Genomic DNA, 19,411 nt, shown 5'->3' on the forward strand with positions numbered 1-19,411 from the left:
CTGCGGTGGCGGGCTCACCTCTGCACATGCGCTGGTCGTCTCGCAGCACGTAGCCAGCGGGACACATGCACTCGTAGGAGCCAAACGTGTTCACGCAGCGGAAGGCGCAGAGCAGGGGGTTCTGGGAGCACTCGTTGATGTCTGCAGTGAAGGAGAGAGTTGGTTGGAGCCGTTATTTTATTAACTGTCCTCTGATGAGTCAGTTTGACTCGTGCTGCTGAATGACTGACCTTCACAGGTCATCATGGGTCCTGGTTCAAAGCCCTCCTCGCACGAACACTCGAATCCTCCCACCACATTGGTGCAGGTTCCATTTCCACAGGGGTTTCCTATCGAGCACTCGTCGGTGTCTGCAGAGGCCAGAGAGCAGACAGATGAATTCAAACTGAGCAAAAATTGATGCTGCACCGTGGATTTTCAAAGCATTCATTAGCAGGTTAAACCCCAGAATAAATCAAGGCCGGAAAACGACCCGGACACGGCGTTGATTTTGTGAATTAATGTGAAATAAATGCAAACTCTGCACGTCTCACCGATGCAGTTAACGCCAGTGTAATCCAGGTTGTATCCAAAGGGGCATTCGCAGCGGAAAGAGCCGTCTGTGTTGATGCAGATGCCGTTCTGGCAGATGCCCGGGTTGTCCAGACACTCGTTCAAATCTACAGAGAAGGACAGAGCGTTAACCCATCGAAGCCTCTCGCCACTCTTCTTCAAATGAAAGCGCTTCGCTCGGTGTTGCAGCGCTCACCTTCGCGAGCGTCGCCCAGTCCAGGCAGGGCTCCGTGGCCGTAGGGACACAGAGTGTTAAAGGCAGCTGGAGACACATCATAAAAGACGGTTTTAATATTTGAAGCATGCTACTGCGTGTGTTCGAGCAGCTTAATAATGACTCTGTTGCACAAACCGTCGGTTTCTCGTGGGCACAGCTCGCAGGGCAGTCCCCAGCCCTCTCCGGGCATCTTGCTGCAACAGCACTTGGCCTTGGTGGTGTTGAAGGCTTTGGGGACCGAGCACTTGCCTGCCTCGAATTTGGTGAAACAGAAGCTCTCTCTGGTATCTGGCAAAGCAGAAATAAAGAGTCAGCTTTGTTTTCAAAGATCTCCTCCAAGTTTATCAACGTGCCTCGACTGTACTCGACAGCTTCTCTCACCGTAGCAGCGTCGTTTGTTGTCAGAGAGCACGAAGCCCGGCTGGCACGAGCACTGGAAGCTGCCCGGGGTGTTGGTGCAGGTCCCAAACTGGCAGAGGCTGAGATCCACACACTCATCGATATCTTGGAGGTGAGCATAAAAGAGCGTGTGCATGAGCAGACGGCCTGACTGTCTTTGACTCCCTGATGTTTACGCGCACTCTTTGCGTGTCTTACCTATGCACTGGTCATTTTGCACCTCGTAGCCAGGAGGACAGATGCATCTGAAGGATCCGTCCAGGTTCTGACAGGTTCCCGGAGAGCAGGTGCCAGGCAGACTCACACACTCATTGATATCTGTGAAAACCGGACACAGGTGTGTGTCAAACACGCTGCCAGGGACTTTCACCACAGCTTTTCCAAACATACAGTAGCAGTATTAGTATTTCAGATGTTATTTTACAACAATGACCAGAGTCAAAATGATTAGCCTGATGCTAACAGGCCTTTTAGCTGGATAACAGCTCACTCGTCTCCTGAGCGATCAGAGCCCGCTCTTCTTCGGAGAATCTCTCGGGCTCTTCCTCATTTGATGGTCCTCAGACGTGGACCTTGGTCTTCAGTTCATCCCACAGACTTTCAGTTACGTCACACCTTTGTTCAGACCACTCGTTATTCTTCACTTTGGTCATCTGGAAGTAGTTCTTCACCAGGATGCTTTGGACCCTCGTCTGGTTGTAAGACAAAACCTGACCACTGAGGCTTCCCTGCAGCACAGCACTCCCATCCCAACTCAAACATCGTCTCTGTGGTTGAGGAACGTTTGTCTCAACGGACCAAAGGACCTAATCTTTCCTCAGGTTGTCCTCAGCACACTTCAGCCCATCGTGTCGCTTCAGCAAAGTCGACTTTTCTTGGTGGTAGTTATTGTCTCGTAGTTGCTGTGGGGTCTTTAGACACGTCTCTCACTAGTTTCCTTTCCAGAGTCTTTAAAATCTTTTGCTTCCTTATCTTCCAGCCTCGTTCTGACTCTCTTTGGATGTCTTGACGATACTTTTCTTGACACTTGGAAACCCTGTGAGAACTTTTTAGATCCTGCTTTGTGAGCATCAACAAGTCTAAACTGATTTCTTACAGCATGATGCTTTCTCCAGTGACAGCTCGGCACTTTTGTCCTGATCGTACCTCGACCTGGTTTCCTACTCTTGAGGATTTGGCCGATGACTCACCAACACAGTTCTTCCCATCAGGCGTGTTCTCATAACCTTCGTGGCACAGACACTGGAAGGAGCCCAGTCCGTTGATGCACTGTCCATTCCTGCACACTTGGCCCTGGAGAGCGCTGCACTCGTCTATATCTGTGAGGTAAACGGTGCAAAGATTAGGATTCGTCTGAATTTCTTCCGATTTTGGAAAGAATAAACCTATTTTCTCCTCCTAACATGCAGACTCTGTGACAAAGCTGCCTTCAGGAAAAAGTTCAAAGATGTTTAATACAGTTTGACAAATTTCCCCATGAAACCAAAGAACAGTAAGAACACAGGGCGAACATCTAAATCTTACTTCACGTCAGTCCAAATGTCACGGCGCAGCAAAGGGCAGCTTGTTTTTATTGAATTGTCAGGGCGCAGCTTTTAATAATATGACAACTACAGCTTTGTCAAGAAGCCGTTGACCTTTCACACAAAGCCCAAACTGCCGTTGACCTTTGTGGAGGAGAACAGCAGTGATTCGTACCCATGCAGTCGTTGTTGTGAGTGAGCTCAAAGCCGGGGAAGCAGAGACAGTTGTAGGATCCCACGGTGTTTTTACAGGTACCGTTACCGCACGGCTGCCGTTCACACTCGTCGATGTCTGAAACAGACAGAACAACATCAACGTAAAGTGCATTTATATTACGGTGAACCACTCTGTTGATGAACTTAGACCCAGTAGCTTGTTGACGCTGCACGTTAAGCCCAAATGTACACAACTGTATGTTTATTGTAACTCCTGTCCTGATTTAATCTTCCCTCTGACACTGGGCCTCTGTACAACACTGATGAAAAACACTAAAAGTAGCAACTGAAAGTCTAAATGAAATGTTTTTGCACAATAGTTGTTGTTTCCTCCTCTTTAGTTCTTCTCTATTTCCACACTCTGTGTGGTTGGAGCAGATAAAGTGTGCGCTCTGTGGTTTGCTCACCCATGCACATGGTTTGGTCAGCAGTGGCCTTAAAGCCGTTGTGGCAGATGCAGCGGTAACTGCCCTGCGTGTCGATACACTCGCCGTGGCTGCACACGTTGGGGATCTCCTGGCACTCGTTACGGTCTGTGGAGACGGGACAACAGAAAATCAGCTAAACGTAGCACACCGATAAAAAGCTTAGTTATGATCATCATGGACAGATTCCCAAAGTCTAAGCTGACATCTTTAACCTCCTAAGACCCGAACTCTTCCACAGCAGCATTTTAAATGTCTCTTTGATATTTGGGCCGATTGGCGCCCGATGAATGTAAAAACAAAGAATTACCAGATTTATTTTTTTTTACCTTATTTTTGTTTTTAAGAAAAATCTGAGCCACACATGAGGATATTCATTTACAATTTTGATAGAACAGTAGCAGCATAATGTCCTCGTAAGTGGATTTCAGGCCATTGTAGAGCAAAATTGAGTATTTTGGTCTAAATAACCCAAAATGTGATGTCCACATATGTGGACGCAGGTCCTAGGAGGTTAAATACATTTCTTTACATATAGAGAAGCTGAATGAACCTAAACCCATTTCGTGTCTCCCTGGACTCCTTACACGATGGCTCTGTGAGCCTGTCACACAGTGTGGACTCACCCAAACAGGCCCCGCTGGGAGACAGCTTGAAGCCTTGCGAGCACTCGCAGCGGTAGCTGCCGGGAATGTTGATGCAGTTGGCGTTGCGCTGGCACAGGTTGTCCCCGCTGTTACACTCATCGATATCTACGCCAGAGGAAGGAGGAGAGAAACAGTGGGCATCAATCACAGGCTCTGTAACTGTCTGGTCAGAGCACGGCGTCAGCTCGCGGACAGCAGGAAACACAACAGCGCCATTTTGGCTCTGATACAGTACAGACAGCTGCTGACTGGCTGACTGATGGCTCTGGCAGGTACTTCCGCTTAGAGCCACTGTGCTTTTTTACAAGGAGACACCTCTTGTTGGTAAAGGCAGCAATGACTATATTGGTAGAAGTGACTGTAAAAGCAACTATCAGAGTATTAATTCGAGTGTGCACAGAGTCTTCCCCTGTCGCACTGAGGATGGTGTGAGGACATTTCAGACCAAATGTCACTGAAAGCCTGAGTGCTACCTTCACAGATCAGTAGTATGTTGTTGTAGCTGAAGCCCATCGGACATTCACATCGGAAGCTCCCAATCTGGTTGATGCACACTCCATGGGCGCAGATGCCAGGAATCTCCCTGCACTCGTCAATATCTGCAGAAAATCACCACCGTGGTCTATTTACGAGGCACAGCAGTGAACATGCACGATAGCAGGTGGGGCTCTTGATGTCGTAATACTTACCAATTGGTTTGCCAGTATGGATGTCAATAATGAAGCCAGGAGCCTGGTTACCACACAGCAGCTGGTATTCAGCTGGAGAAAAAGAAATCCAGTGAGAATCAGCGATGGGAAACGGGCTGTAGCTCGTGTTTCGAGGACTTTGTTGGAACTCACTGGTGGCAGGAGTTGGACAGGCTTCACACGGCTTGTTCCAAGCTTTCCCCACGTTGTAGGCACAGCAGCACATCTTCTTGGTCATGTTGAAGGACAGCTCGTTCTCACACGTGTCGTTGAAGTTGCGGTAGCACACGCTCTTTCTCATGTCTGCCATACGAGAAGGAAAGTAGTCATCAGGAAAGGTTTGACACTGTTGGACATGTCATTAAATAAGCAACAGCGAGGACGAATCTGCTCCACCCACCCATGCAGTTGTTTCCTCCATTGACCTGCATGTACTCAGGCGGACACACACAAGTGTAGTTGCCCAGAGTGTTGTAGCAGGTGCCGGGCCCGCAGATCCCAGTGTGAGTCGTGCACTCATCGATATCTGCAAATAAAGCATGAGCAGCGTGTCAAAGACCTGCTGCTGGGCGATCGTTATCAGCTCTGGACATCTGAGTCACGCTTACTTCAGACTGGATGTGACATTTGATTATCGTTACAATTTTACTTTGTTACTTTTTCTCCATAATTTAATCCACAATTAATATCAGCTACTAGCAACAGCATTAGCTAATAAAATGTTCTATTTCATGGACTTATCTACAAAATGTGTCTGATTTTCTCACCACTACTTGTAACATTAATAACAAATTATGTATTAATTACATATTTCATGTAATGGGGGTAAAAGTGAAAACAATGTAACCAGAGGTGGGCAGAGTAGCCAAACAGTGACAGCAGCACTACCTCAACATAGTTTTACTCAAGTAAAAGTACAAAGTAGCCTCCAAGACATTACTCTAGTAAGAGTAAAAAAGTATTTAGTAAAAAAGGCTACTTGAGTACTGAGTAACTGATCATCTGATTTAATGTTTAGTGCAAATGTTGGTATTTTAAAGACTGAAAAGAATAAATCTAAGCAGCAGAAAGACGTTTCCAAATCATTATTAAACTAATATTTAGAGAAGGTAATATAGATGTAATTATATAAATACATGTTCGAACAGAGTGATGGTGTAACTTCATCTCCAACAGGCGGAGCAGACGGAGTAACACTAACAAACTGCAGGTTTGTGTTTCCTGCATTTTTGGTTCAAACGTGTTTATTATTCACTCGAGTAAGAGTCGCGATACTTCATCATAATATTACTCGAGTAAAATTAAAAAGTGTAATGTAGTAAAACTACTCCTAAAGTAATTTTTCCTAAAAGTTACTCAGTAAATGTAACTGAGTAAATGTAATTAGTTACTACCGGCCTCTGTAATTAACATATATTGTACAGGCACAGTGGTGAGACTCATTTTAAGGACGTGAAAAGAAACAGAAACAACACTGACGAGTGGCTGTTGTGGGGATGAACAGAAAAGTATTTTACCAGCATAATATAATCTGCAGTATGATCATTGTTTTAACAATGTAACAGATAGCTTTAAGATGGCCTTAAGATGTTTATGATGATATTAACTTTGTATTTCAGGTGCAGTTATAACTATTTTATACATATTGCATATCTGTGCTTATTTGAGTTGATGTTCAGGTTCATTAATGGTTTTGAGCTTCATCTAGTGAGAGTGTCTAGGTGATACATGCTGAGGGAAAACTAGAACATAGAAGGAATTGCAATACATGCTTACAAAACACTTATATCAGGTCATTTTATATTAAGGTTTTAGTAGAGGTTCTTGGTTAAAACATTTATTTAGTAGAAGACATACACATAGTCTCAGTGAGCTTCTGGTCTGGTAAAAGGTCAGAAGTGCAACAGGTGAATTGAGAAAGAGCATTTGAGGACGAGACACAGACAGTAGGAGGTGAAGAGGTGACACAAAGAGCATGTGAGGTCAACACATACACACATATTAGTTAGACTTATTTAGAGGAGAGATTAAGTTATGTCTCGACAAGAAAGAGGAACAATTCACTTTGAGACAAGAACGGAAAGTACCAAGCCATGAAAATAGAAGATGATTTTCTGGGTGAAAAGTCATGATGATGTTGATCTGATCTATGTATAAAATGTACCGGTGACGCATGAAGGGGCGTCAGTAAACAAACCCTGATGCTATAAAATAATTGTTTGTGCCTTAGTAAGTCGAAGATCAATTGCTGTGTTCAGTGATCTTCCCACGTGCGAATTAAAATCTTCGTTTGACTTCACCCGGCCGGACCAGTGTGGTTATTTTTCGATCACCTCTTGTACCCTTTCTCAATTCTTGAATCTTAACATTTGGGGGCTCGTCCGGGATCTTAACACTGTGTACAGGATTACTGAGTAATTACTGTGTAACTCAACTTACTGTAAGTGTTTGTGCTTGAATGTTGTGTGTGTGTGTGTGTGTGTGTGTGTGTGTGTGTGTGTGTGTGTGTGTGTGTGCGCGTGCATTTAGGCAGCAAATGAATACAAAATAAACACATTAAAAACATCTTGACTTTACTGTTTATCTGATGAACATGAAAGGAAGTGACTCAATAAATAAAAACGATGCAGTCGTACAACTGAAAGAACTCTAATAAGAGGAGGACGGTTGTCAGACATCCTCAGCAGGCGACGAAGAAGAAGGACAGGAGGGACGGGACACGCTCCATCATCACATGACCCGGGCTCAGGGGACGACTGCATGTTTACCTCATATGTTTATATCAAGTGTGATTAATACTAATATTTAAAAATAACTGCTAAGGTTTCTCCTCACACCTGTTCACTTATTTCAATTCTTCAACTGCAGTTTCTCATTGGTTTGTTTTCAGAGTAGCTGAGTGTATCTGTGCATGTTTCCTTGGTTACAGCAGACGTACACCCTGGTGTAGCTCTGACAGGAAGTGTCTATAACGAGGGGCAGGATTTTCAGTGTAACTGTGATTTCAGCTCTCACCTTCACAGATGCGAGTCTCTTCATTGAGGTAGTACCCTGGTGGACACTCACACTGGAAACTGCCAAATGTGTTGACACAGTTTCCACCCTGGCAGAGGCCTGGAAGCTCCTGGCACTCGTCAATATCTGGAAAAGAATTCGCTTTGTTACATCCATCAGTGACACCAACGTGTTGTCTTTAAACACAGGACAGAAAACAACGTTTTACCCTCCAGGATGACCGTGATGGGGTTGGGTCTGAACCCTTCTCCTCCCGGACACAGAGTCTTATAGTCGGCTGCAGACGAGACAGAGACACACATGCAGGTTTGCATTTGGAAATAAACACTGTAAATAAATGAAGCGAGTGGGTCTGTGCATACTGGAGTTGAGCAGGGGGCACAGTTCACAGGGGTTTCCCCAGGCGACCCCCTCTGAGCAACAGCAGGAAGCTCGGGTCACACCCACTCCGATCTCTGCGCTGCAGGAGATTCCTCCATCGCCGCGGGCGAGGACATCCAGGAAGCAGTTCCCAACACGGGTGTCTGAAAAAGACACCGAACGGCAGCGAGTCCAAGAATGAAACGAGCAACATTTTGGGCGGCGCACAGATATGTTAAACACATTAAACTTCATTATGCTGTGTGACCCATCCCGGCACAGAACAAACTGCATTTCTCAGTGTGACTCACCCACGCAGCCCACTCCTGTGGGGTTTAGCTCAAAGTCAGGTGGACAGTTGCACAGGTAGCTTCCTGGTGTGTTCACGCAGAGTCCATTGATGCAGTTAACAGGGTCCGCACACTCGTTGATGTCTGCGTTGACATGCAATCAGAAAACTTGTTCATATAAATGGAAAAAGCAGATGAAAGAAACCATTAATGAGCTGAGACAGAAGCACAAACCAGTGCAGTTTCCTCCACTGCGGTCCAGTTCGTAGCCATCGTCACACACGCAGCGGAACATCCCTGGAAGGTTCTGGCACGTTCCAAACACGCAGATGTTCTGGAAGTTACACTCATCGATGTCTGTGGGGAGGACACAAGTTTGGGTTTTTGTCTTTTGGACACCACCTGTTTGGAAGGAAAACGAGTAAAGTGAGCAGCACCTTGGCAGGCCTTGCTATCTTCTGTAGGAGTGAAGCCCATCTCACACTCGCAGCGATAGCCTCCCGGGGCGTTCAGACACTGGCCGTTCTCACACAGGTTCACATTGTCTGCACACTCGTCCATGTCTGCGAGAGATATGTTAAAAACTTACTGTGCGCTGGACACGCAGTCGCTGGCTTTAATCGGGACAGCTCCGACAGTCTTACCGGAGCATGAAAAGCCATCTCCGTTGAAGCCCTCTTTGCAGGTGCACCTGTAGGATCCCGGCGTGTTGACGCAGTCTGCGTTGGGATTGCAGTTGTGGTCCTCTGCAGCACATTCGTCTTCATCTGCAGGAGACAGAAGTGGAAAGCTTCACGTCAGCATATTCTGGATTTAACGAGGTAATTGTATTCCTTCTAGGGGTGGGGAAAAAATCGATACTGTGTAGCATCGTGATATTTTGTTTGCTAATAATGTATCGATACAGCGACAGCAGAAATCGATATTTTGTTACAAAAAAAGGTTTTGGTGCTCTGACTTCAGAGCATGTTGATCCTTTTTCTGAGCAACAATCCTGACACTGTCAAATGTGTTTAACTGTTTTTTGGCAGAAATAAACATGTCAGTTTACTTATTTTAATTTAAGACATGTTTTATTTTAATTACGTTTAAAACTTTTTTATTTAATGTAAAATTATATTTTGTTTTAATTTACTTTTAAATTCTTCAGTTGCTGAAGGGGCTCCATAGTTTTCATATTGCATAGTTCAGAATAGCTATAATTGTACCAGATGGTTTCAGTTAAGTTGGACTAGACTGTAATACAAACCGTTCAGTTTGTCAACAATAAAACTGAGATGAGAGAAAGACTGAGTGTGAGACTTTGTTATTAGATAAAATTAATATTGATGAAGTTTACCTTTATGGACAGAATCTGAATATCGCAAAATATTTTAAAAAATTGCAATAATATCGTATCGTGCGTTAAGTATTGTGATAATATCGTATCGTGGGATGTTTGGTGATTCCCACCTCTAATTCCTTCTATGCTCTTTCGAACCTGATGCCTCCACATAAACTACACAGTAATACCCACTCACCCACGCATTTGATGCCATCTCCCACCCAGCCGTCTCGGCAGCGGCATTTGAAGCTTCCGGGAAGGTTGACGCAGGCGGCGTGCATGTCACAGTTATGGGATCCGATTTCACACTCGTCAACATCTGGAAATATTCAGAGTTCAGTTAAGCAAAGAACAGGCAGTTTGTTTTCTAGCCCGGTACGAAGAAGAAGCAGGCAGCACTAATAATGTTGGTTTACTCGGGTGAAATTCTCCTTTATTTAAGGAAAGGACAACTCTGACCAGGTCTTCACTTTGAATGAATAATTTCTGAACTCTGGATCGGGAACTCTTGTATGCATGAACGAGCTGACTCAGAGAGTCCCGACAGAAGCTCAGGCCGCTCAGCTCGGCCTCTGATGTACCTGTGCAGCCCGTCGATCCCTTTTTGACAAAGTATCCCATCTGACAGTGGCAGATGAAGGAGCCTTTGGTGTTCTCACAGTCACCATGGAGACAGATGTTTGGGTTCAGATCGCACTCGTTCACATCTGAGATGGAGAGATGAAGATTATACATGAATGTTCTCACCGTGGAGATTAGAGTGACACAAAATGAGAGTGACAGTGGAAGTCCCACAGATGCTGGGCAGCCACAGAAAGCTCATCTATATTTATAAACACGTCAGAGACTGAATGAATAAATGAAGGCGGCAGACGAAAAAGACACAAAATCACAAAAGAGGGAAACGGATTTACAGATCAAGACGCCAGCGTTGGCTTCACACTCAAATTATAGGCCTACCGATACAGGTCCTCATATCCATGGAGGCCATGAACCCATCGAAACACAAGCAGCGATAGTCTCCAGGGATGTTGCTGCACTGGCCTCCGTCGCAGATGTCTGGAGTCTCCTCACACTCATCGATATCTGACAGCACAGGCAGACCGTTCAGTCTCCACACGCAGCGACGCAGTAACATTTCTCCTTCATGCTGTCTCTTTACCTGCACAGGTCCTGAGGTCAGGCATAAGTGCATATCCCTCGCTGCAGCTGCACTCGTAGCTGCCCTCTGAGTTGGTGCAGTGGGTCTCGCAGCCTCCGTTCATGATGGTGCACTCATCGATATCTGCAATGAGAGGTCGCAGCTATGAATGAAAACACGCATCGTCTGTGTTATTCGGGCGTTTGGGTTTCTAAGTGATTAAAGTTCATGTTCTGTCATAGTTTTATTTTATGTTTTCAGTTCTGTTATCTTCTGATGTGGGGCTTTGGTTCCTCCAGTTCTAGTTCTCTTCGTTCCCTTTAGCATTCCCATTCTCTTCCTGCAGTCTCATCTTTGTGGAAGTCCTCCTGTTCAGTCGTGTCTCTCTTCCTGTTTTATTTTGGTAAGTGTGTCGTGAGCTGAGTGTCGCTTCCTGTCTCGTTTGGTTTGTTGTCTGCAGCTGTGTTCCCACCTGTTGCCTCGTTACTCTTTGTATAAACGGTGTCAGTCTCCCTTTGCGCCCCCACTCATGTTTCTGTCCTGCGTGATAATCATTAAAGCTTGTCTCGGTTATTTCTCTGCACAGCCTTAAACAGTCTGGTTCTTTTGTGAACTTTTCTACTCTAGCTGAAGACTCGCAGCACTTCATACAACTTCTTCTTCTCTGGTGTACAGACTGGAGGATCAGCCGGGGAACGACCTCCAACCTCCTGATCAGTAGATGACCTGCTCCGCCTTCTGAGCTCCCATCATCTTTGCTGTTGCTGCTGCCTCGCTTTCACACGCCCTCTAGTATGACTTTAGCTCTACTCACCGACGCAGCCCTGTCGGTCCGGTGTGGCCTGGTAACCGGTGTCACAGGAGCACTGGTAAGTTCCCATCATGTTGACGCACTGGCCATTCTTGCACAAGTTGTCGCTCAGCTGGCACTCATTCACATCTGAACCAACAACAAGGTGCAGAGACTTTAAAATGATACGAAACTGTTTTTGGTTAATTATTAAAGACGTCTTAGGAGGATGAATGAATGCACTGGCAGCGTGACGCATGCCGCACCTTCGCAGGCCGATCCATCTGTGCTGAGTGCGTGTCCAGGGGGACATTCACACTCGTAGCTCCCTTCTGTGTTCAGGCAGGTTCCTCCTTGACAAAGCAGTGGGTTTCTCTCACACTCATCGACGTCTGTGAGGCAAAAGACAGCAGGACACAGAGGAAGTCAAAGGGAAAAGCTAAATATCGGCTGGACTGACGTCACTTTCAGTGTAGCGTCTCAAAACTCTCTGAGCGTGGTTCATCCGTACCCATGCAGTTCTTCATCATCATGAAGCCACTCTCATAGCCCTCAAAGCATTCGCACTCAAAGCTGCCGGGCGTGTTGACGCATGTACCGTGACCGCACAGGTCGGGAGAGATTCGGCACTCGTCGATATCTGAAACACAAACACAGAACGAGTGCTCGCTGCGTGCTCGTTACAGGAGACGGTGACGTTGCGCTTAGCTGCGGCCTGCGCCCGTCGTTCACACCTGTGCAGTTCCTCTCGTCGGAGGTGAGAGCGAATCCGTTGTTGCACCGACACCGGAAGCTGCCGATGGTATTTCTGCAGGTGCCGTAGGTGCACAGACCACGGAAAACCTTACACTCGTTCACATCTGAAAACAAACACAGAGAACGTGAAGCAAAAGAACGTATGGAAGCTGTGCATATTCAGGAAGCGGAGAGTGACCTTTGTAGAAGGGTCTGCCCGTCAGGATGTCTCCTCTGTTGGCAAAGCCATGTCCTCGGGGACAGATGGCTCTGTACTCAGGTGAGCCCTGTGTGGGACACTCCTCACAGTCGACACCCCAGGCAGCACCCACTGAGCAGCAGCACATGTCCAGACGGTATCTCCCAGGCACCGGCTCGCCACACTCATCCTCGTGCCACTTCAGGTAGCACTGCTCACTGCGCATGTCTAGAAAAATTGAAAATGAAAGTCATCTGTCCCAGAACTCTGGAAGAAAGGATGGTGTCTGATTTCACGGCAGTCCTCTTACCCACGCAGGTGCGCCCAGAGCTGTCCAAGGTGAGACCTTCGGCGCACTCGCAGCGGAACGAGCCCTGGGTGTTCACACAGCGGCCATTTTTGCATACTCCGGGGAACACCTCGCACTCGTTAATGTCTGCATTTGGAGAATCAAAACAATATTTTGAAGCAATCCTCAGGCACACGTTACAGGAAGTAATGATTCCAGGTCAGTTCTCAGTTAGACATCAGATGTTCTCACCTTCACAGACGAGGCCCTTCATGCGAGCAAATCCCCGGGAACAAGCGGTGTCTGAGAACCACGAGAAATCAAGATGTGATGTAAAGTATTTCTATGAAGCAATAGTTTGGTTTATATTTGATTTAATAAACTGCCACACGTATGTAGCTGTAATTAACACATCTACGAGTCTACGGACCGATCTCGCAGGGTTCACACGGGCTGCCCCACGCAGCTCCCAGCGTGGAGCAGCACTCAGACTTCAGCGTGGCTCCGTTGATGTTGACTTCACAGCGGTTGTCCTGAATCGTAAGCCAGCAGGTACTCTTCATGCTATCTGTAGAGCCAAAGAACAACAGCGTGAGGAAAGTATCGCTGTCGCAGTGACAGCTTTGCTCTAAAAGCACACAGAGTCGCGGTCTTTGAGATTTAGGAGACAGATTCATATTCTAGTTTCAGTTGGGCTTTTAGTATTTTGTAGCACATCTGACTTGGTTACTCCCAGTTCCTGTTCCCTTTGGTGTCCAGCCTGCTCCCAGTCTGGTTATAGTTTTAATAATGTGAGCACCATGAGTGGGAGACGCCCTACGATGAGTTGAAAGATGAACTTGTTCTTTATTCCTGTATCACTTTGTGTGTCACCACGCCCTCCCCTCCCTGCACTCTCTGCTTTTGTGTCCCAGTATTTTTATTGGCCCCGTATGAAAAAAGTCTGCTCGTGTCTCGGTTGTTTCCTGTTTTATTTTGATAGTCTCCTGCTTCGTGTGCTTTATGTTTTGTTTCGCTTTCCTTGTCTCAAAATGAGGGAACAGGTCACAGCTGCGTTCCCTCATTTTCCTCCGTGTGTTCATGTCTGCGTCTCCCTCTCTGTGAGTCTGTCGTCGTGTTTGCCTCTAAAGTTCTTTCTTTTGGATTTCCAGTTACGTTCATGTGTTGTGTTGTTTTGTTGTGAGGCGTCTGCAGCAAAGCTGCTCGGAGTTTTACTCTGAGTCTGTCGAGCCGTTTGGGCCTTTTCCTTCCTGCCTCACAGCTGAATAATAAAACCTTTTCCTCCTCCATCCTCCACAGGACGGGCTCTCAGCATAGCCAGTTGGACTCAGCCAGAGGAACCAGAGACGAGCACAACCGGCTCATGTGCTGTGCATGAGCATTCATTCAATGACTCATTCACCCTTCCAGCTGTAGTGATGGCATGTAGCTTCTTCAGAGAGATTTCCAAAATAAAACCTCTTAAAAATCGTCGTTTTAAATCTGTGGCAGATTTCTCTGAGGTAAAGAATCAAGGCCAGGCATGCAAGTGTTTATCTGAAAAGTCTTTTTGTGTGTTGCTGTGTCTGTGAGACCATCTGAGGATGATAATCCTCCTGGGTCGCTCCTGAAAACCTCAGCGTTTGTTTACAAAAGTGGAGAGCAGACGTGGACTAAAATCACTCGAAGGAAAAGAAATTATTGGTGTAATTGTCTCACACAAGCTGTGTCTTGGACCCCGCAGCGCTTCCTTAATTTGCACTGACCATTGAGGAGGAGCAGGATCTTACCCACGCAGATGGTGTTGGTGGAGTCCAGCTTGCTGCCGTGGGTGCACTCGCAGTGGAAAGACCCAGCCACGTTACGACATGCGCCATTGATGCACGGGCTGGACTCACACTCATTGATGTCTGGAACACAGGCGAGCACACAGCTGAGGTCAGAGCTGGTTCATCATCATTGTTTGACACACACACATTGTTATCGTGTGTGTGTGTGTGTGCGCTCACCTTCACAGGTCTCTGACTCCGGCTTGAAAACAAACCCTTTAGGACAGAAGCATGTGTAGGAGCCAGGAGTGTTTCTGCACTGGCCGTTGTCACAGAGCAGACGGTTCACCAGACACTCGTTGATGTCTGCCAGAAAGAGGAAACAGAGTGCTGTTTGGTCACTGCGTCCAAACAGGAGTAATGCAAAGAAACAAACATGCAAACCATCAGAACCTGTAATGTTTACCCTCTGACATGTACCAGCTGAGCTAACGTTAGCTGCTCTAGCTCTGTAGGCCTGTCAGTATCGTGCAGAACTGAACAACAGCTTATATGAGTCCAACACATTCATGTTTGTGCAGTGATTTAAGCTGTTCACTTATTTCTTTTTTGACATTTTCATGTATCTAACAGCTGAAACTGCAAAAGTAGAAACGTTGTGGTCAAAAATGAGTTTCTATACGCTGCTACTCCACGTGGCTCGCACCGAAAGCACAGCTAACTTTGAAAAGCACAGTTACGAACCACTTCAGACCGACTCACCGACACAGTTCTTGCCACTGGTGTCAGACTCGTAGCCAGCGTTGCAGATGCAACGGTAGCTTCCCCTGAGGTTCTCGCAAATGCCGTTCTGGCAGATGTCCGGGTCCAAGGCGCACTCGTTGATATCTGGGAAACATCATATTTTATTCAGATGATGCTGAAGATTTTTTGACGACACTGTGGTTACTTTCAAACTTCCTGCTCACCCCTGCCATCAGCTGTGATGCCAATGCCACTGCTGCACACGGCCTGGAACTCAGCTGGGCAGAAAGGATGTGATGAAAATTAGATTTGTGCGAGCTGAATGTTCGGCTTCGTTATCATTTTCAGACCATAACTGCTAATCAAGTGTAAGATGAACCAAAGAGGGTACCTGAGTTTCTGGCAGGGCAAGGTTGGCAAGGCTCCCCAAAGCCATGTTCCGGATTGGCACAGCAGCACTCCGACTTGGTCACTGCACCTGGGAACGGGCGCGAGCACGTGCCCATCTTGATAGCGCCGTAGCAGGTGGTCCGCATGTGTGTGTCCACACACACTCGACCATCCACATCGACAGCCAGGCCCGGTGGGCACTCGCAGCGGAAGGAGCCCTCGGAGTTGATGCAGCGGCCGTTCATGCAAATGCCAGGTGTCTGACACTCATCGATATCTGACAGAGAGACGGTGCCAATGCATCACATCGGGTCACGCTCGGTTTGTCATACAAGACTATAACAACCAGAATTACAACCGGTTTCCTCCAGAATGATTTATTGTTTGCATTACTCTCTCACAGCTGCTTCAAATGTTCTTTTCGTGCATGCAGAGTTATTTTGTTCTATTTCGTTTTATTCAAAGTAGCCTGCTGTATGCAGCGATGAAAAAAGAATAGTGTTGGTTTAGTTTGATGTTTGCAGAGTCTGCAGGTACATGAAGACAGAACAAGGTCACTCAGAGTTTAGATGATCTGGTTTAGCCGTGTGTGTTTTGGCCGTGCGAGCGCTCTGTACTATGGTACGATCGTCATGGGAATGGCGGCTCCTCTTGAATGTTGAAGGCAAAATCTCTCGACAGAGATTCGGAAATTCATCAATCTTTCTTTTTCTGGGCTCTGCATAAAAGCATTTTGGGGGAAGCCTCAAATACTCTGACTACTGAAGCAAAACTTCAAAAGGTCAACGGAGAATCTGCAGAATTTCAAACAACACCAAATCTGTCATCGCCGTTTTGAAGCAGAACGTCTTCGGGTGACTGTTAGTCTGCGTTTGTACTTAATAAATCGACATACCGGTGCAGTAGCGCCCGCTGGGTGCAAGTGCAAAGCCAGGCTTGCAGATGCACTTAAAGCTGCCGTCCTCGTTGATGCACATGCCGTTCAGACACATGTTGGTGGTGGCACATTCGTCGTGATCTAGAGCGGACCGAGAGGAAACGTTCATAGAGCTGCCGGCTTATGTGAGCTTCAGCCGTCTCTGGATTTGCTCCTTACCAATGCAGTTCTTTCCATCAGGGGTGAGCTCAAAGCCAGCATTACAGATGCACTGAAAGCTTCCTTCAGTGTTGACGCAGCGGCCATTGCGACACATCACTCCATTCACAATACACTCATCGATATCTTAAAAAGAAAAAAGACAGCTCCTTAAATGCTCTCTGAAAGTAAAAAACTTGAAAGGAAAACACAGATTTTATGATGTGACTTTGTTTTCACAGACATACCAATGCAGGCCTGTTTTGTGGGGGTTCCCTGATACCCCTCGTGGCACTTGCAGTGGTATGATCCATCTGTGTTGACACAGTCTCCATTGACACATGGATTACTCACACATTCATCCACGTCTGGAGCGGGAAAATAAGAGCACATAAAAGGTCAGAATAAACACGAACACCACGCTTCACATTTCAGACCCACGTTTGAATCAAGTTCCTTAGACTGGCAGAAGATGGCAGTGCAGTGCATGCAGTTAACTGCGGCGCTGCATGTACCCTCCACAACATGCAGCGTGTTTCTTACCAATGCACTCCCCACGAACATCCTGTTTGTAGCCCATGTTGCACTCGCAGCGGTAGCTTGTCGGCGTTGGGATGCACCGTCCGTTCAGACACAGGTTGGTAAAGTGTTTGCACACGTCCACCGTTTCATTCACAGTAACGGTGCCTGAGGAGACAAAACGGGCCCGTGAAGCAGACAGCACAGACACAAAGTCTGTCATCTAAATCTCCTTTAAAAGAATCATTCAGATGCACAGAGGGACAGACTTATGTGCTGGACGGTTCCCCCGTTGTTCCCAAACGTTCCTCCTCCGTTGTTCCCAAACGTTCCTCCTCCGTTGTTCCCAAACGTTCCTCCTCCGTTGCCGATCCCTCCGTTACCGTTGCCATTGGGGAACTTGAATCCATAGGGGTAGTGTCCATTGTGGTGTTGAGAGAAACCGTGTACTTGAGGAACGCCCACAATACACAGACGCCTGAACTCATCTGCCAGAGAAAGCAGAGCACAGATCAGAAGATCCCAACAACTGTTTGATTCAGAGAGCCAAGAAAAACCATTTACGTGGATTATTACAGCGATGTGGACTGAGAGGCCTCGACCGCTTAAAGCTGCAGCGTGGATCCACCTGAAATATCCGCTTCCTTCAGCTGCAGTGAGGCCATCGAGTAGAACCTGACTGAGTAATATGATGAAAACGACATGCACATAATAGACATGCAGCTATGTATGCACACGTGCTTTTTAGCAGGTAACATGGACGAATGTTAACCTCTTAGTTTGGGAAGTCCCGATAAATCAAAGCACACGAGCCGAAGTTTAACGGGGGAAGAGAGCGAGCACTCTGCAACAGAGTCTGGGTCACATGGTCTCACGCAGCTTGAGCAGGGGGATGATGGGTAATTATGTCCACATAAGTCCTTTCCATGCTTCTTTGTTTGCTCTTTGTTCATGACATCATGCTCATCAGTGGATGATGCCCTTACCTTTATGTCAGAGCTGCAACACAAACTCAGCCTCACGCTTACAGCGTCGTTTAGTTTGACTGTGCTGAAGGTGCTGGAGGGTTTTTCCTTATTTTAATCTCATATGTATCTCACAGAATGAGCCAACATGTATTTTTTATTATCAGCTTCTCCTAAAAACTCTCTAAGAAGCGTTGCCAACATGGTGTAGCTGAAGTACAGACGGGAGGCAGAGCCTCCAGCTTCCAGACCACAGCTCCCAGTTTGGGTTTGGGAGAAGGACGCCCTCTCTACCTTTATGATGAGGCTTTTTTAAAGCTTACAGTCAGAGCTGGAGCAGTCATGCTGCAACAGGCAGCTGCTGGGGGATTCCCATGATGCACTGGGTGTTTCTTTATCAGTCACCTTTGTGTTTACGCAGCTCTCTGCATTTAATCAGTAGTTATTATTATTGTCTGGATCGCTTCCACAGCGTGTCTGTTGTCCTGTCCCCTCACACCCAACCAGTCACAGCGATTCTGTTTCAATTCAACTTTATTTACACAGCACCAAATCACATCAACAGTCGCCTCAAGGCACTTTCTATTGTAAAGTAGAGGCTACAATAATACATACAGAGAAAAACCCAACAATCATATGAGCAAGCGCTTTGGCGACAGTGGGGAGGAAGAAACCTCTGGCAGGACCAGGCTCAGGAAGGGGCGGGGCCATCTGAGAGAAGGAAGACCTCCCTGGGCCAGGGTCTCTTCCTGTTTAAAGGGAGGTTTTCCTTCCCACCCTTGACAAGTGCTTGTTTGTAGCGGGTCATTTGATTGTGGAGTTTTCGCTCCATTATTGTAAAACCTTTTCCTCACAACACGAAGCACCTCGAGGTGACCTTGTTGTGTCGGTGCTATATGAATACAAATGAGCTAAACATATACTCACCAGAGCCTCTGACGGGGCACATCTCAGGGATCTGCCCTAAAGCCCAGCATCGTCCCGTCTCACAGCAGCACTGCATCTTGGTGTACTGACCAGTCAGATCTGCAGCACAGCGACCGTTTGCCAGAGCAGAGAAACAGGTTCCCGCACGCTGATCTGAAGAAAGAGAAGAATATCAGGTTGCTGAAAATACAGCAACAACTTAAAGACTTCATGCAAACAGGACAGCAAAACA

The 19,411-nt window shown here is 46.7% G+C and overlaps 1 protein-coding gene across 2 annotated transcripts in view; it reads right to left on the reverse strand.

Moving 5' to 3' along the window:
* The window catches only part of fbn2b (fibrillin 2b), a 63,389-nt gene that overhangs the window by 8,006 nt on the left and 35,972 nt on the right, over nucleotides 1-19,411 (reverse strand). For both annotated transcript variants that reach the window (XM_082523671.1, XM_082523672.1), the window contains 45 exons: nucleotides 19,180-19,332; nucleotides 17,557-17,775; nucleotides 17,312-17,455; nucleotides 17,017-17,136; nucleotides 16,790-16,915; nucleotides 16,589-16,711; nucleotides 15,695-15,970; nucleotides 15,528-15,581; nucleotides 15,322-15,447; nucleotides 14,800-14,925; nucleotides 14,581-14,700; nucleotides 13,242-13,379; nucleotides 13,064-13,114; nucleotides 12,833-12,958; nucleotides 12,523-12,750; nucleotides 12,323-12,448; nucleotides 12,100-12,228; nucleotides 11,855-11,980; nucleotides 11,613-11,738; nucleotides 10,820-10,942; nucleotides 10,618-10,743; nucleotides 10,239-10,364; nucleotides 9,854-9,976; nucleotides 8,978-9,100; nucleotides 8,771-8,896; nucleotides 8,568-8,690; nucleotides 8,355-8,477; nucleotides 8,046-8,207; nucleotides 7,892-7,960; nucleotides 7,684-7,809; nucleotides 5,069-5,194; nucleotides 4,822-4,971; nucleotides 4,669-4,740; nucleotides 4,453-4,578; nucleotides 3,959-4,084; nucleotides 3,315-3,440; nucleotides 2,867-2,983; nucleotides 2,359-2,487; nucleotides 1,367-1,486; nucleotides 1,151-1,273; nucleotides 905-1,057; nucleotides 749-814; nucleotides 534-659; nucleotides 231-350; nucleotides 19-141 (listed from right to left, as the gene is read on the reverse strand). In XM_082523671.1, the coding sequence (XP_082379797.1) occupies nucleotides 19-141; nucleotides 231-350; nucleotides 534-659; nucleotides 749-814; nucleotides 905-1,057; nucleotides 1,151-1,273; nucleotides 1,367-1,486; nucleotides 2,359-2,487; nucleotides 2,867-2,983; nucleotides 3,315-3,440; nucleotides 3,959-4,084; nucleotides 4,453-4,578; nucleotides 4,669-4,740; nucleotides 4,822-4,971; nucleotides 5,069-5,194; nucleotides 7,684-7,809; nucleotides 7,892-7,960; nucleotides 8,046-8,207; nucleotides 8,355-8,477; nucleotides 8,568-8,690; nucleotides 8,771-8,896; nucleotides 8,978-9,100; nucleotides 9,854-9,976; nucleotides 10,239-10,364; nucleotides 10,618-10,743; nucleotides 10,820-10,942; nucleotides 11,613-11,738; nucleotides 11,855-11,980; nucleotides 12,100-12,228; nucleotides 12,323-12,448; nucleotides 12,523-12,750; nucleotides 12,833-12,958; nucleotides 13,064-13,114; nucleotides 13,242-13,379; nucleotides 14,581-14,700; nucleotides 14,800-14,925; nucleotides 15,322-15,447; nucleotides 15,528-15,581; nucleotides 15,695-15,970; nucleotides 16,589-16,711; nucleotides 16,790-16,915; nucleotides 17,017-17,136; nucleotides 17,312-17,455; nucleotides 17,557-17,775; nucleotides 19,180-19,332 (5,790 nt within the window). The remainder of the gene's footprint in view (nucleotides 1-18; nucleotides 142-230; nucleotides 351-533; nucleotides 660-748; nucleotides 815-904; nucleotides 1,058-1,150; nucleotides 1,274-1,366; nucleotides 1,487-2,358; nucleotides 2,488-2,866; nucleotides 2,984-3,314; nucleotides 3,441-3,958; nucleotides 4,085-4,452; nucleotides 4,579-4,668; nucleotides 4,741-4,821; nucleotides 4,972-5,068; nucleotides 5,195-7,683; nucleotides 7,810-7,891; nucleotides 7,961-8,045; nucleotides 8,208-8,354; nucleotides 8,478-8,567; nucleotides 8,691-8,770; nucleotides 8,897-8,977; nucleotides 9,101-9,853; nucleotides 9,977-10,238; nucleotides 10,365-10,617; nucleotides 10,744-10,819; nucleotides 10,943-11,612; nucleotides 11,739-11,854; nucleotides 11,981-12,099; nucleotides 12,229-12,322; nucleotides 12,449-12,522; nucleotides 12,751-12,832; nucleotides 12,959-13,063; nucleotides 13,115-13,241; nucleotides 13,380-14,580; nucleotides 14,701-14,799; nucleotides 14,926-15,321; nucleotides 15,448-15,527; nucleotides 15,582-15,694; nucleotides 15,971-16,588; nucleotides 16,712-16,789; nucleotides 16,916-17,016; nucleotides 17,137-17,311; nucleotides 17,456-17,556; nucleotides 17,776-19,179; nucleotides 19,333-19,411) is intronic.

The sequence above is a fragment of the Aulonocara stuartgranti genome (genome assembly GCF_965226115.1).
Source record: "Aulonocara stuartgranti genome assembly, chromosome: 23".
Taxonomy (NCBI): Eukaryota; Metazoa; Chordata; class Actinopteri; order Cichliformes; family Cichlidae; genus Aulonocara; species Aulonocara stuartgranti.